Genomic DNA, 16,376 nt, shown 5'->3' on the forward strand with positions numbered 1-16,376 from the left:
GGCCCAGCAAGTGAGGAACAGCCAAGCAGGCATCTCTACCCTAGATAACCGTACCACTGCACTCCTTACTCCCGAATGGATGACAGAAGAAGTTGCAATAGTTATGGGAGCTAGGGACCTTATTTTTCTTCCTACCCACATGTGCAGACCAACAGAGCTGGGAGAAGGCAGCACCAACTCTTATTTCTACATGGGGGTTCATGTTCTCTCAGATTTGGTATAGTCACGCTTATCAACAGGTCAGCTTGTTTGGTACCTTACACAAAGAAAAAAAAGACCCAAACCAGGAAGAGGAGTTTTGGAAAGAACTTCATCCAACCCTTTTCCTATCAGTTTGGGCTGAATCAACTGTTTCCCTCTGCTTACAGATTCTGTACAATGGCCAGACTGTGGAGGTGGATGGCCACTCCATGAGGAAGCTGATTAATAACCTGCAGCCAGACACAAATTATTCCTTTGCACTCACAAACCGGGGAAGTAGCGCAGGAGCCTTGCAGCACCGAGTCTTCATCCGGACAGCACCTGATGTCATCCAGAGCAAGCCCATTTCCACATACAAATACATCCATAATGGGCAGTTCACTCTGACTCTTCCCAAAGTGCAGACCTCTGTGCCAGTCAGGTACGTTTCTACTTTATTTATTTTTTATTTATGATGCTATCATAGGAAAACACGGTGTTGTATAGTTGGGGAAGGGTCTGCTGAGTCCCTGCAGAGTTTTGGTGGTTTTGCACAGGTAATAAGGGTGGTATTATAGGGAACTGTACTGGATTTCATAGATCATGATAATGGTGTAAATCCACCTACAACATGTTAAAAATGGTTCCCAATAGCAAGAGGTTACTAAAAATATGAGAGCACTCTGTGCAGCAGCCTTACCTGATCTGATGTTTTGAACTACAACTCCCAGCTGGCATGGTCAATGGACAAGGGTATCAGAGCTGTAGCCCAAAACATCTGGAAGGCACTAGGTTGGGCAAGGGCGATGTGCAGGATGTGATCAGGGTTCTGGATCTGGTCAACCATTTTTACATATTATAACCTGCTCCTCTCAGTCACCTATCATTATATGAAAAATAGGGAGTCATAATCCCCATCATTCATCTGAAAGGGCCCAGGATGTACTTTCCACACTGCTGCACAGTTACTTGAAATAATGTATGTAAATCCTAATAGGAGGCTTGTGGAAGTCTCATTTGTGTTTTTGATCTCCCACCACTGAAAAAGGAACCAGATTATAGAGCTGTGCTTTCCCAGCTTTGGACACTATCACTTAGAAGTTGGCCTGGTGACTTTTATTAACCTAATACATGCCAGCAGGCTACAGCCCGTGTCTCTGGGAAGTTCAAAGGAGGGAGTTGCAGGGCTTTCATGGAGAGCATCCCTCTGTTTGAAGTAGAGCTCACTTATTCCCCTCTCTTGTTCCCCAGGTGGTACTACATCGTGGTTGTGCCGATAGACCACACAAGCAACCTAGTTGGCTCCAGATTGAAGAGCCCAGATGATATGGGACTAGACCAGGTAGGAGAAGGCCAAAACTTGTTTCCACTTGTTTTGAAGGGGGTAAGAGAAACAGATGTTCAAGAAACTAGCCCACACATATGAAATAATTTGGGAGAGTATATGAGCAGCGTTAACCATCCTGTCATACTGGAGATAATGGCAAAGGACCTGGGGTTTCGGAAACTTTGCCTATGTGGGATAATTCCCACATTTGATAGCTTAATTTGGAGGTGCCATCTTCTGCCATCCTGAAGTCATCAAGTTCCTCAAATACCCATGATATCCATATTCATCTTTAACCAGCTCTCAAAATTGCCTGTGAAGCTTACTGGTCCAGTGAAAGAGGTCACTGAAGTGTGATTGCCCATGGACTTGTTGCATGTATGGATCACACCACGCCTCCTTCTGCCCTCAGGTTCTGTTGTATAATTTATATGCAAAGCAAGATGTAGGAAGCAGAGGTCCCCATTTGGATGGGTAAGGCAGAAGGCAGGGACCCCAAACTGTACTTGGACAGGCAGAGTCACTTAATTCTCCCTGCTGAGTTTTGCAAGGGAAACACTGAGACTTAAGAAAGAGAAAACTGGCAGTCAGTGCCACCCCCTACACTGGATGTAAATAAGAAGCCAGGCAAGTGGGGGCTTACCAAGGGGAGCAGTGCCCCAATTTGCCCCAATAGATCAGTTTCCACTGGTAAAAACTGAAGCTTGGATAAGACTGTGCATACACACACATCTTTGTGTTGCACACATTAGTTAGGATGCAGAGAAGCTGTGGTTGGAGGGCAGGGATGCCATTTTGTTAGGGTCACAAGCCAGCACCCTCCTTCCCTGAAATAATGGCATGGTTCTGTGTGGTCTCTGTTTTCTTCCTGGCACCACCATTGCTCTAATGCTTCATCTCTGCCCTAACACATTTTTGTGTGAAATGTATTTCATGCCTCCTCCTTCATTTTAAATTAGAATTTCTGTTCAGAGCCTAGCATTCATTTTTATTCATTAGAAAAACATCTTTAAACATCTGAGAGCTTTTCTGAGCAATGTAATTGAATTTTGGTGTGTTTATATCCTTTTTTCTTGAGTTTGTGGATGACTATGAAATTTGCCATTTTTTCCTCTCTCTGAACATTCCATGTTAGCACTGTGTGTGATTTATACAAAGTCTTGCTGCAGCCCAGCAGGATGTGGTGGGGGTGGTGAGCTCTGCGTACAGATTTTGTCCGTTTTAGTGTAAGCTACAAAGTGTGTTTGCAGAGTGGCAGAAATCTGTGTCAAAGCCTGTGGAATTTTTGCCTATCTCCAAAAGTTCAAATTGCTGGGCATCTAAAGATGCATATGCGGACTGTGTGGTCTGTTCTCTGCTGCTCCTGCTGCTCTACCATCAAAGAGAAACACGTATTTTAAAATGATTTCCCTTGAGATGTTGAGGGGTATAAACTTTATAAAAATGGTACACTATTTTCCACAAAACTGTGCCCAGTGTAGGTTATGATGAATGCATAAGAATGTGAACAGAGGCCTGCTGGGTCAGATCAGGGGTCCATCGTGTCCTGCTTCCTGTTTTCACAGTCGTCCACCATAAACCCAGGACAACACTTGGTTCCAGTTTTACCCCCAGCAACTTAATTAACTGTTCTGTTAAGGAAGTAGATGTACATTCATTGAGTTCTAGAGAAAGCCTTCGGGAATGCACTAGAGTAATGAATACCTGGACCCCCCTGGTATTTTTTGTCAGCTGGCTTACAGGTTTTCCTCATGGAAATGTAGAGTCACCTTGGTCAATAGCATTGCTCTCTCTCACGCTAGCTTCCTTTTGCTACCCAGCTACTTGAGGCCATGAACCAAGGGGACCCAAGCAGGCGCCAGCGACGTCAGGCAGAGCGGCTCAAGCCTTATATTGCTGCCCAAATGGATGATCTGCCAGAGACCTTTGTCTTGGGGGACCAGAAGAGCTATCAAGGCTTCTACAATAAGCCCCTTTCAGAAGACTTGAGCTACCGTTGTTTCGTGCTGGCTTCACTGGAGGATGGGGATACGGTAAGGACCACGAGAAGCGAAGGGACTGTGTGCTGCCTAAGACAGCCATTCCAGAGATGGCATTAAGGAAGCTTTGTCACAGTGGAACTTTGCTCTGCAAAGCTTAAGCTAATAAAATCAGATGTATAAAACAACTCAGAATCTCCTTCCCCTTCTCCATGCCTCTCTTGCCGGGTGCCTTGCAGTCCATAGGAAGAAAATAGATTATCTGCCCCACTCTATGTGCTTCTTCACTTTCCACACCCCTGTAATCTTTAGGATTATCCATTGTTCCAAGCCAGAATGAATAAGGGAGGGGAAATGGTGGATAATGCCATTGCTTCTGCAAATGTGTAAATAATGTCCACCCATAATGAAGATACTCAAGCCCTTCTGCTCCGTCCCATGCTGGGTCTCTCACTTTCAGCCTCATTTACTTGTAATGGCTCATTAGAGCTGGTCAAATGCTTCATTACTCTTCTGGTCTGAGCACTTGTGTGGCGGACATAGCAAACATGCAGGCAGGAGAATAGAGGCCGCAGAGCAGGCGGAGAAGGTGCCCTTGTGCCACAAGGTTGGGTACTGCATGTACAAGAGTGAATGTGCACAAGAGCACTTTGGCTAGCAGAGCAAACTCTCCAAGCAACTGGTTTTATTTTGTGGTGCAACTGCAGCTGCCCTCTACATAAGATCTGCTGCCCTCACAAAGTTCTCTGCCAGTTCTTTCTGAAACCTGTGCCAGGTTGTGAGCTCCAGCTTGGCACTCAACTCAGTCGTCGTGTTCTTAAACTAGAGGAATGAAGCCACAATATCATAAATGGCTGTGGCTGAAAGAACGATTGCAGAGCCACAGATTACTTTGTCATTTAGCACTTTATCAGTCTCGTTTCATTTATCACTGCATTATTCTGCATTTCATTTCCCTGTGACTTCATTGGTTACAGCCCCCTCCATGTCCCCAGGCATGTGTATATATACATATACCTGTAATTCAGAGTAACACATCATGCATCTAATGGGCTGTAGTTCACAAAAGCTATGCCACAGTGAATTTATTAGTCTTTAAGGCACCGCAAATACCTTCCTTGTTTTTGCTGCCCCCTGGAATTCAACATTTATTGTTTTGTTTCCCCAAGAAGTGTCAGAAATTTAGTTCTAATCTTAGAACTTGGGGAACGTGTAGTTATTTCTCAGTAATGTGAAAATGGGCTCTAGAATATTATTTTTTACTATTCTGCATGTTCTAGGACTTAGCCCTGCTACTGAACCAGGTTCCAGAGACAAAATGTGGCTCAAATTAAGCCAGGCAGGTGTTTCCTGCTGAGCATCCACAAAAGCAGCTGCTATGGGCACGTTTTCTGTGTGTTTCAGAGAAGAGACTATTTAAGATCTCCGCTTTCAGACTGGCAGAATTTGGTCAACAGGCATCTCCGCAGGGGCTAAAAGTGAGACCAGTGTACGCCTCTACCTTGAGCAGGGCAACAGGAAGCCTCCACTAAAACAGAGAACATGGCCCTCCCTGAACATATGTCTTCTGGCAGGCATTAAAAAAAAGATATAAGCGTAGCATGTATTGGAACAGAGCCAGCCAATTTTGTATTGCTTTTTTGGTTGCAACTTGCCAGTCCCTTGTATGACTTGGAAGCCTTTGCATGCTAGAAGCCCCATGTGAATCCTGCTGTATTCAGGGCTTATGCTAGAGCTTCGAGGACAGCCATGAGTTAGTCTGCTGTTCAGTGTGGAACATAATGCCCAGTGGGTGTTCCTTGACATATAACCCCCTAGGGTGATGTGTTTATAATGGCATAATAGGTATTATAAACCACTTAGTCACTACCCGCCAGGCCTGATGCTCAATTGGCTGCATCTCCAAAGCCTATAATTTGGCTCTTCGTGTGTCTGAGGCTGGCAACTTGTTCTCAGCTGGACTATTCCTTTCTGGCACTGAGGGAGGCCACTTTCTAGCTGATGTGGTTCTGAATGTTCCATTACTGTGGAGAGGAGGTTTGTTTTCACGATGTCTGTTAATTCCCTGGGTGCCCATGAGGAAAATTGCAGGTGGGCAGCTTGGGGCTATTGTACCAAGGGACAACTCAGAATTAAGCAAGGAAGAGACCTGATCAATGATCTTTGTCTGTTCTCCTCTCTCTCATACTCATCAGAAGAAGTATGCAGCCAGCCCCTACTCAGATGAGATTGTGATGGAGGTTTCAGCAAAACAGCAGGATGAACCAGAGATGCTGTGGGTGATGGGGCCTGTCCTGGCTGTCATCTTAATCATCATCATTGTCATTGCTATCCTGCTCTTCAAAAGGTGAGCACACGCCTATGCCCGCGCAATGTGGTGGTGTCCATGGTGCAGTATTGTGCCAAGCTCAAGAACATTTACAGTGAGCAAACTATATGATAAATCCAAGGACACTGTCTCTTCGGGGGGATGTGGTCTGAACCTTCCTGAAGGTGTTTCTCAATGGAGCCTGCAAAACAGTGCTATGTAAGGCAAGCCCTAGGAAGGGGTGGGGAGCATGGGATCACATTCAGTGGTTTCTGCATTTCATTTTGTGCTGGGAAGGTATATACTGGAAGTGAACTGGGGCTGTGTCAGTGCCAGATGAACTGTGAAGCCATAGGACATGGCTTCTGCTTAGTGGTTCTAGGGTGATGACCTGGATCACCATGCCTCAGATTAAGTAAAAGGCTCTGGCCAAGAAATGCCTATATCCCTTGATTTATTCAGAGGCCTGGTGCTTTCCCCCAAGTCTTCTTGGCTCCAAGGATGAACCCTCCATGTGGTAACAGGGACCCTTTGTTCCAGAGATTTGTCCTCAGCCTAGTCATAGGTGTTCTGATCCATGATCTGGGACATGGGTGTCAAGGGCTTGGGCTGTTAAAAGAAGCAGGAGCTGCTCATTTGGTTACAGGGAGTGCTTACTCTCCCATCGTTGCTCTGGGAAGCTGTCATCATTTTTCTCCAACTAAATGTGCATAATAACACCAAGAGGGGAGGTGACTTTGGGTTATTGCATGCACAATTAGTACCTTTTTGTAACCTGGATTTCCTCTTTTTTTCTCTATTTCTGCTGTCCCTGGATCTAGCAAACAAGAAAGGTAGACATCTGCCCTCCTCCCCCCACCCTTACTAATCCTTTGCTTTGTCTGTTTCACATCCACTATTTCATCTTGTTAAAAACAGTAAGCATAAGTCTTCCTATCCAGACTAATCTGGCTTTTGGATATTGCTCTGCCTACCTAGCCATTGTGGTGTCCTAAACTCCTTTAACCTTCTCTTGCTGTTATATTTAAATAAATGGCTTCACAAGTAAGGTGTGACAGAGTTTTAGAAAATTCCTTTTCAGTGCATTTGGTGTTCCAGGATTTGTGGGGTTATTTGCCCCCTATATTGATCAAGGATGTGACATTACCATGAGCTGACTCTAGTTCCTTGGCATAATCAGCATGCTCTATAAACCAGTTAATAAGGCCTTGCTCTGAGCTGTTCCCTTTTCAGTGTCACTGTGTGTGTCCTACAAAGGTCTCCCACTGCTTGCTGACTTTGGTGTCTAGCTGATTCTTAGTAAATCTGGAAGTAATGCTGTTACAACAGAGTGACACTGACTTTCAGCAGGAGGCAGGAACCAAAGCAAAGTCTTAGGCTTATTTCAACAATGGTCCCCTTTGGTGATAAATTCAAGTTGATGCAGGGCTCTTATTTCAGATGTTGTAATGTGGTGGCTGCTTTATAAATGACTCCCCACTTCATGCATGCAAGTGCATACAGCTGAACAAACTTTTGTTTTCTCCCCTCACAGCACAGAGAGCTCGTGAGGCACCATGCTAATTGTGGAAATTTCTCCCTTCTAACAAATAGAGTTGTGCCGTCAGGCAAAGTAAAAAAATCCTTCTCAGGGTGCTATCAACAGTGTCTCCAGGTTAATCATAAGTGCTTTGGGCTTCTGATGTGTTTGAAAAAGCAACAGATACACACACCTCTCTGCTGAATTGCCTGCAGGATTGCAGCACAGTGCTCCTTAATACCAGGCTGGGGTGTTTCTGTTTCTGTTGAATACCCCCTCCCCGTGGCTTAGTTACCCCAGAAAACACATTGCAACTTTAAGAGGCAACACCATATGAGGTTTTTTGGTTTAATGGTAGCCACTGGACATCACTGATAACTCTTCTTGTCATGCCAAAATTTCCTGTAAATGTCTCCCATTTAATCACTGAGCAGGTTCATCTCTGCTTAGCTAGTGAAATCTACTAGGATAAGAGCCTAGGGTGGTGGAGCTGCAGGCATAAATATAGCATGAAGAGACAACAGTGTATTTTATTGTTCCATTAACACACGCCTGGGGGGCCTTCAGCCACTCAAGACAAGTATTAATGGACCAATAAAATTCACCCTGAAGAGCCCTTACCCTATTATATTACAACTCTTCACATTTTAAATAATTTTTTTAATACTTGGCAAAATCTTAAGTATATTCATCCACCACAGGAAATAGTTCCCAACACTGGTGTGTGGAAGATGGAAGTGGAACTGGAGATTTTGTAAGCATGTGTCTGGCTCTGGGGAGGGAGTTACCAGTCCCCCTTAGTGCTAGGTGCATTATTGAGTCTGCTACAGGGTCATCTTGAAGCTCTCTGCCATTTGGTCCATGCCCAGATCTACCTTCTGAGCTGCGCCTTCTCTTCCTTTAGGAAAAGGGCCAATTCACCCTCCGCCAAGGATGAACACTCCATTGGCCTGAAGGACTCCTTGCTGGCCCATTCCTCTGACCCTGTTGAAATGAGGAGACTCAACTATCAAACACCAGGTAGGTACCATTTGACGGCCCTACAGAGGCCCGTGCTTCTTTTACTGGCAGAAGTTTGTGATAAGAGAGCCTCTTCTTCCCTTTGCAGTGTTGTGTGCACCTTCTCAGGCTAGGTTCAGAATGGGGATGGCAGGCTTTCTGTTGGCTCAATAGCCTGACTATACATGCATCACAAAGTGCTGGAAGGCATAGCGTGACAAAGAAAGGCTCTAATGGAGCCCTTGTCATGATTTATCTTATATTCCATAGATAACACTCAGTTTTCTGGCCCACATCGTGCTTTCCAGATATGGTCTCAAAATTAGCCAGCAAAAGGAAAGTCCAACATGCCAGTAGGTCCACTGTCAAGTAGCAGATAGGCAGGTTCATGATTCAGCTCCTGCAGTGCTTCCAACTCTTAAGGTACGTTGCAGTTGTAATAGATGCTGCTTAGCTGTGTCAGCAAAACAATCTGTCTTCAACAGAGTCTATTTCCTAGATTTCTTGCTTTGTGGAGGGCCTCACATCCTCATCTGAGGCAGGATGTGGTTTGCATTCTATCGTGTTAGAGTTGAAGCAACCTATTCCTTCCTTATTTAGATTGTGGGATTCATGAAGGCTATTGAATGATGTTAGTGGTCAGTGGGGGCTTCTAGCTCAGTACACCCAGACTCTATCTAGCAAGATGTGACCTGTATTCCTTTTCCTCAAAACTATTTGTCCTCCTATAATAGATTTTGGGGGGAAAGCAGTTGCAGGAAGGGAATTGGAAGTTGTGTCCTGTGACTATGTGCAGTGCTGCTCTCTTGTCTCTCTTTCTAGGCTTGAGTCCTTTACCTCATACTGCCTTGCAGATGGGTCAGAGGACGGGGGCTTGTGTGGGTTGTACGCCCCCACTTGTAGAATTGGGAGCATGACCCACCCTATTAGTGTAAAGTCATTATTCCACCAGATGGTTTGCAGAGTCCAACATGACAGGAGAGTTAGAGGTCTAGTCCAGAGTAGTCACAGAGAGAAGATAGAGGCATGGACATGGTGCAGAGTTGTATGTGCTAACAAGGGATGTTGCACAAAAGGGAAGCTTGACAAAAGAAAGCGAGTTAGCCTCATAGTGCATACGCAATCCCCCACACATATTCTCAGGCGGGACCATACTTGCTGAGCTGCTAGCTTGAGCTTTTGCACCCTTTTATCTTCTCAGGTGCCCAGTAGGGAACAATCAGTGTACAAAAAAAGTTCTGGTATTATTGTTTCAGCCTGAGACACTTAGTTGCCTCTACCTAGCCTCACCCTCTTCTGTGATGGATGGGTGCCTTCTGTGGGCCAGACAGCAGCAACTAAACCCTGAGCAGTCTCATAGTTGATATCCCTTCTGGCAAATGTAGAGGCAGGAAAGGCCTTGCTCAGTACATAATTAATCAAGCTGCTGTTATTAAATATTAAGCTTATCACTTTAATAGTTTCCACTTCAGACACAGGTTCTTGCGTGAATTGTCAGCTCCTTTGTTCTCATGTTCCATTTTGCAGACTTGTGGCAGGTCAGGCAGGGTGATGTCGCTACTAAGCGATTGGGTGAATTTTGACTACACCTTGGTTCCAAGGCTCTGCTGCTGTCTCATGTAGGAGGGAAGCATGGTCTTGGAAAGCAGCATGTGCTGGGAATAGGAACTCTGTTTCCTGGCCAACAAGCAAAGCCATCTATCATGTCTGTTGTGGGGAAATCCTCTTTGTGAAATAATCCTGGTTGTACTTGGTGCTTGTCTTAATACATCACCCTCCATGCTGCCACATGTGTAGCAAGCATCAAGCTGCAATTCCCATCCCTAAAAATAGGAATGTGAAGGTTGTGTTGGGGATTTTTGTGCTGCCCTTTGACCCTCCTCTGTCGCATCTTTAACTCTTCCCTCAGCAACAGCTAATGGGATTTCTGTTCTTTCAGGTGCCAGTGGCCCCAGTTGCCAGAATATCTCAAGTTAGTTTTCTCTCCTCCTCCTTTTTCTTCTTCCTCACTATCTTTTCCCCGCCTCTTTCTTTCTCATCTTTTTTGTTCAGTGTCATGAAGGTCAACCTCACTCACCACAGACTTAGTGCTAACCCTTCTCTTGCTAGTGAGCCAGGCTGCCCCCCACAAACTAGTCTCTGGTGCTACTCACATACAATGCTCCAGCCTGCATGTGAAGAAAGAGAGAGAGATTAACACGTCACAGTTTTCCAAACAATGAAATTCATAAATCAGCCAGCAAAATTGCAATCTTGACTGAGTGCATGAGGCTGCAGCAGCTCTTTCTTTGGTATGTCATAGGACCCCAACTTAGGGAAGCAAGGCCTGGCTGCAGTTGCAAAGGATGCACTTATATCATGTGGAGGCCATACAGCCTCTCCTCCAAAATGAAAAGGAAGTGTTCTCTATCCAAATGTAGTCCAGCAAGCTAGGACTTGCTCATCTCCTCCATATGCTCCTCAGCCACTGTTTCGCAGGCAGCACCTTATTGGAATGCCTTAAACCCAAATGTATTTATTTAGGCATTCAGTCATTCTTAAACCCAGTTCAGGTTATGCAGGTATAAAAACAATGACATTATTATTATTATTATTATTATTATTATTATTAATCATCCAAGGATCACAGGGCGGTTTACAATATAAAACTACAAAAATACATACTATAGCAACAAACGAAAACCACCCACACAAACAGTTTAAAAGGTCATAGATTGTCTAATTAGCCAAAGGCCTGGGAGAAAAGGAATGAAGAAGGGCCTCAGATGATGATTGCAGGGTTCAGGCTGGTTGATATGAGGAGAGGTAGTCCTCGAGGTACAATACAAAATAATACATGAGAGTAGCAGAAATTAAAATTTACAAAACCAAGTCCTGGGGATCATAGAATCATAGAGTTGGAAGAGACCACAAGGGCCATCGAGTCCAACCCCCTAAATAATTATTTTATGGATAATTATTTTATGGATAATTCCATAAAATCCCAACACTTAAAAATGTTTGTGAAAACAAAAAAGTTTTGAGCTGATGCAAAAAGGATAACTCCATGGGCACTGACCCTTGATGTGGGACATCAAAAGGGGACTTCTGTTCACATCTTAACAACCAGGCGGGACAGTACTGGGAGTGGTGCTCCTTCAGGAGTCCTGAGTCATGCAGGACTTAATAGGTTGGTGATAGTGCATTGGATTGATCTCAGAAATGTATTGGAAACCTGTGTAAATCCCATAGAATTAGAATAATATGATTCCAGGTGGTTGACCCACTAACCAAATGGGCTGCTGCATTTCCCTCTAACTGCAACTTCTGAACCATCTGCAAGAGTAGTCCCTCATGCAGCTGCTCTTTTATTCTTTTGCTCTCTCTGCCTGTGTCTTAATGAATGTGAAGTGCAGTGTGTCACCTACAAATACTGTCTTAATTTTCTGAGCTTCTGGTGGACAAAGGAGAAGCATGGGATTTTGCTCTATATTGTGCCTGTAAAGTTTACTTTGGCTCTGGCCTCCACGGCAAGAGGAAAATGTGGGGGGGGGGGGAGGGCAGGAATTGCTGCAGATTTTACTTCCTATTGATACTTTGAGAATTGCAGAGTAACAGAGATGAGGTTTAACTTGTAAGAAGAATAGATCCTGACTCTTGATTAGGGGCTGGTGTAAGTCTACTTTGTGAGATTGTGCATCATTGCACAGTCATCAAACTCAAGAAGGCTAGATGCACAAAAGCTTACTTTCCGGACCCTCTTTGCTCCCTACCTATCACTAGGCAAAATATTCTTTGATAAGGAATGGTTTTTAATTGCCCAGCCACTAGATACAGGTTTTCTTGGTGCCTTTCTTATAGATGCATGGCTGTGAGTGCTTAAGACTTGTCCGCTGCCTCAGTCACTGAGAACATGAGAGTGGGCTGTTGAGAGATACAGAAAGTGGTCCCAGGGCCCAGTGAGCAATGCTGGCATCTGTTCAGGATCTCTGTATCTGTACTGTAGTGTGCACTGTCTGAATGGAATGCAGGGCGCAGACTCCAAGGGCTTTGTACTTTATTGCCTAGGCCCCTTCCAGCCTCAGTCCATACAGCAGTATCTTCACCCTTTTTGGCCTGGTATTATATGTAGAAGCCATCTGGCTGGTCGCTGTCTCATCAGAGCATGCACACATACATTGTGCCATTGCGTGGGCACTGCATGCCATGTTTCCTCACTCACGTTCCATCCATCGCGCCACATTGCCATTTGGTCTGCTGTGCGCATGTGCGGGAACACTCTTCAGCTGTGCAATAACTTCTTACCCTGCTACCTCCCCTCCTTATGTTTGATCTGGTAGGCATGCGTGATCATCCTCCCATTCCAGTGACGGACCTCGCAGACAACATCGACCGACTGAAGGCCAATGATGGGCTGAAGTTTTCCCAGGAATATGAGGTGAGTCTGCTTGGGTGTTTATCTTGGATCTGTATTCTTCCAGGCTCAGGGGTCAACAACCTGGTGCCCTCCGGATTTCTGGACTGCAACTCCCATGAGCCCCAGCCAGAGAGTTAATGAGAGTTGTGATTTAGAATGTCTCGATAGCACCGGAATGGTTGCTTTTGACCTGGACAATAGTTTTGTCTGCCACTCCTCAGCCCAACCTAACATTGCAGAACTTACAAAAGAATTCTGCCCATAGCTGCCCTATATCCTGGGAAAAAAGTGTAAAATGTAATGTGTGAACGGTCAAGTGCAGACTTGTTTTGCTTCCAGTATATAGAGAAATATAGATATAGATTCTCACATAAGGTTTGGCACACTTTCTGTTAGTTATTAATTATATTGGAAAAGGTTACAGTTTCAGTAGCCTCGGAGTGCTGTTTATGCTGTGATGGAGGCCAAAATAGTGGTATTGAGAGGCCAGGAATTATGGTGGCTTTTGCAGGCAAACTCCTTCTCTCCACGATGAACCATTTACTAGGCAGATGATTAATTTGAAAAATTGCTATGTTGGAAAAAGTTCCCTTGTAGCTATTAGAGTCACAGTAGCAGGATAAATGTTTTCCTGTGCTTGCAGCATGCCCTGTAGGGCCACTTCAGCTGTGAGGGGCTTAAATCATAAATAAAACTCTTCTCATATGTGTAGAGGGGGAGGATAAATTGAGGAAGTGTCCTTTTCATGCATTATTGGCCCTGCTTGAATTGTTATCTTCTTTTGCCCCTGACCTCCCCTTGCAGCAGCATATCTCCCTTGATTCAGGGGATGTGATACAAGCATTGCCCAGAAGCCAAGATTATAGAGGCCAGGGAGAAGCACTGGCTGGCTAAAGGCTAGCATGGGAAAGAGGCACCAAAGCCTAGCAAGGTTTGGAAAGACTGTTAACCACACACTGCTGATCCACAGCATTTAGCAGGGAAGGAGTCTGTTTTCCAGGAACTCCCAGCTGGGTGAGTGCTTATGAGGCTGTTAGCCTGCCAGGACCCAAAATCCCACATGCAAGCCCATTTATAATTGGGCTCTTGTTTTCATAGATCATTGTGACAGCATCCATTTTTTTCTGGAAGGTGGTACGGAAGAGGACCATGGACAGCATTAGCTACAATAGTATCAGGGCCGGTGGAGGGTGCTGAGTGTTCTCACTCTTATAGGGGGCTTCAATCACACTTTAAAGAACACACTATCTCTTAAAAGTGGTCATTAGATACAATTCTGACTTGCAACCTTCCAATCCCTCTCTCTCAAATTCCAGTTTCAAGTAAACATCGGTTGCATTTACCATGATTAAGTAGCTATTAAGGAAGGAACTAATTTTGGTATATGGATTTTTCTTGGGGATTCTGCTGCCTTATACCCCCGTCTGAACCATTCATCTTTGTTAAGTCCAGGGCAGGCTGAGTAACAGGAGAGGATTTTCCCACTAGCGCAGGGAGAAGGCGCACTGAAGCAACACTCACTCAGAAAGTTGGAAAATAAAGAAATAACCCTTTATTGTTTTTTGTCCTTGTCACTACTGGAGAAAATTTGAACTTTCAGGCCTAGCAAGCACTTTGATACCACAGGCACTCTGTTAGGGCCATGGTTGTGTGGTGTGGAAGAAGAAATCTAGAATAGTAGGTAGATGATTCAGGAGCAGTCTTGTGTATCTAAGCTGAGTAGTGGAAGAGCAATATAGTGCTGAGATGTGGGGATATACTGAGACATTGAGAAGGCATTCTGCATCACAACACAGATCACAGTTCTTCCTCTCAGCCTAATCCTGTGAGTTCAAGAACCCAGCTAATTGAACTGGGTTTGCAGCTGGCTGAAGCAGCAAGAAGGAAAGGGGAAGCAGTTTGGATCAGCCCTTGAGGCTATTTGTGTGCTCATTAATTTGGGTAGAATTGCATGTTACGTATCTCACACAAACCTAGCCGCAAAACCGCTGCATAAAGGACATGCTCAAAGCCATAGGTAATTCAGAGGTCTGCATACTTAATACTTCAGCCACAGGGATGGAATAGCATTAGGAGTACCTGCTCAGGGCAAAACCTAGCTCATAAGCAAAATAAGAAACACTACAGTTCCTAGCCTCGACTTCAGGACCTCAGGGGTAGTAGTAGAGAAAGTGTGGTCAAGCACTGTGCCAGCAGCCTGCAGAGGGTGTAGCTGCACTAGAATTAGGAGCGGAAAAAAGGATTTGCCCAGCAAAACAGCTGCCTGGTGCTGCCAGTGCTGGTTATGAGCCCTTGTGGATCTCAAGCCAGTGTGTCATTCTCCATGTGACTTGCACAGACCGTAAGGAGTGGAAGTGGCTTAGCTCATTGTTGCTCTTGATAGGTCTGGATGTCAAACCACAGAGAGAGCATCTTTAGCTCCTACAGCACACTGAACCTTGGAGAGAATTTACAGCCAGGGATTAATAGAATTAAATAAGCACAATCACGCCAGCATGTTAATTATTTATCTACACTTGCTGTGCTAGAGCAATGCTTGTATTTGAGCTCCTCCTGTTGGACTGTTGCCTGTACTGCAGACAGGCTGTGCCCACAAGATACTCAAAGCAGGTGGTCTGCCAGACTGTGGATAAATATTAGGCAATTTTGAGGTGGGGCCAGTCTTCCTCCTCGGCTCAGTGAGTGAGCAAATGAGATTCCTTCTGTCACCGACTAGCGAGCTGGAGTGCTTCCTCCTTCTCTCCCCCCCCCCCACACGGTCGCATGCAAATAGGAAGCAGATGCTGTGTGTTGTGCAGTAAGTGAATTAGCTAGAGCTCTTTTCCTTGTATCTGTCAATGAGGTGAGAAGACTAGTGCTGCTGCTGCTGCTGCTCACGATCCTTTCTAGGCTTCCACGTTGCCCCTTCTCTTGGGTTCAAAATATATTCAGGTCTTTGAAACAATTGCAGCATCATGCTCTGACAGATACATTTACTGGAATGTTATACGGTGGTGAGGAACAAGTTTTAGCTTTACTGACCTGCCATGTAATGTGTTGGCATGCATCGGTCTTGGGAGACAATGGAGGAGTGCACTTTTGAGGGTGAAGTCAAACCATAGGACAGTTATAGCACCTGCTGTGGCTGTAGAGACCAATACGGGGGAGAGATGTTGCAGCTGGGGCAGATGAAGAAGTCCAGCAGTCATTCCTCCCTGGTCACTGCTTTGGATAGACAACCTGACTGCCTCCAAGCACTGTGGTCATCTGCAAGGGATTCCCACACGGTGGGGTTTATGATGTCAGCCTCCATGCCTTGTTTGCAGACATCTTGGTCTGCTAACAGGCCTGGTGCCTGAAGCCAGCTCCCCATAGAGGATGTCCTTGGGGACCCTGCTGTCTTCCATTCTGTGGACATGACCAAGCCAATGTAGACGTGTCTGAGACAGGAGTCTAGTTCCTCGTAGAACTGGTCCCTGGTCTGTATTTCAGAGCACATAGTGGGAGTGTAGATGCTCAAGACGTTAACCGGACAGGAAGTGGTTGAAAAGCAGAGGGAAAGCAAGCATTCTGAGCCCTCTGTCAGCTGTTCTATTGCAGGCAGATGGGAGTTCCTTATTGCAAAGCCTATGCCACAAATACGTGGTTCTTCTGGGTTCCCTCCTTGCCAGAAGAAGGTGTAAGTTCTT

At 45.2% G+C, this 16,376-nt stretch overlaps 2 protein-coding genes across 28 annotated transcripts in view; one reads left to right on the top strand and one right to left on the bottom strand.

The window, feature by feature from the left end:
• Positions 1–16,376, top strand: part of PTPRF (protein tyrosine phosphatase receptor type F) — a 457,928-nt gene that overhangs the window by 413,812 nt on the left and 27,740 nt on the right. For 14 of the 25 annotated variants that reach the window (XM_083446024.1, XM_083446033.1, XM_083446014.1 and 11 more), the window contains 7 exons: positions 369–622; positions 1,432–1,522; positions 3,328–3,540; positions 5,682–5,833; positions 8,218–8,333; positions 10,252–10,284; positions 12,632–12,729. In XM_083446024.1, coding sequence (XP_083302150.1) covers positions 369–622; positions 1,432–1,522; positions 3,328–3,540; positions 5,682–5,833; positions 8,218–8,333; positions 10,252–10,284; positions 12,632–12,729 — 957 coding nt within the window. The remainder of the gene's footprint in view (positions 1–368; positions 623–1,431; positions 1,523–3,327; positions 3,541–5,681; positions 5,834–8,217; positions 8,334–10,251; positions 10,285–12,631; positions 12,730–16,376) is intronic. The other 11 variants (XM_083446017.1, XM_083446021.1, XM_083446028.1 and 8 more) reach the window with 1 other exon arrangement.
• LOC310680022 (uncharacterized protein) overlaps positions 10,291–16,376 on the bottom strand; it is a gene marked incomplete at its 5' end in the record, with an annotated part of 57,716 nt that continues 51,630 nt past the window's right edge. For all 3 annotated transcript variants that reach the window (XR_014512603.1, XR_014512604.1, XM_083446144.1), the window contains one exon: positions 10,291–10,480. The remainder of the gene's footprint in view (positions 10,481–16,376) is intronic.

Source organism: Podarcis tiliguerta (assembly GCF_965153285.1).
Source record: "Podarcis tiliguerta genome assembly, chromosome: 6".
Classification (NCBI taxonomy): Eukaryota; Metazoa; Chordata; class Lepidosauria; order Squamata; family Lacertidae; genus Podarcis; species Podarcis tiliguerta.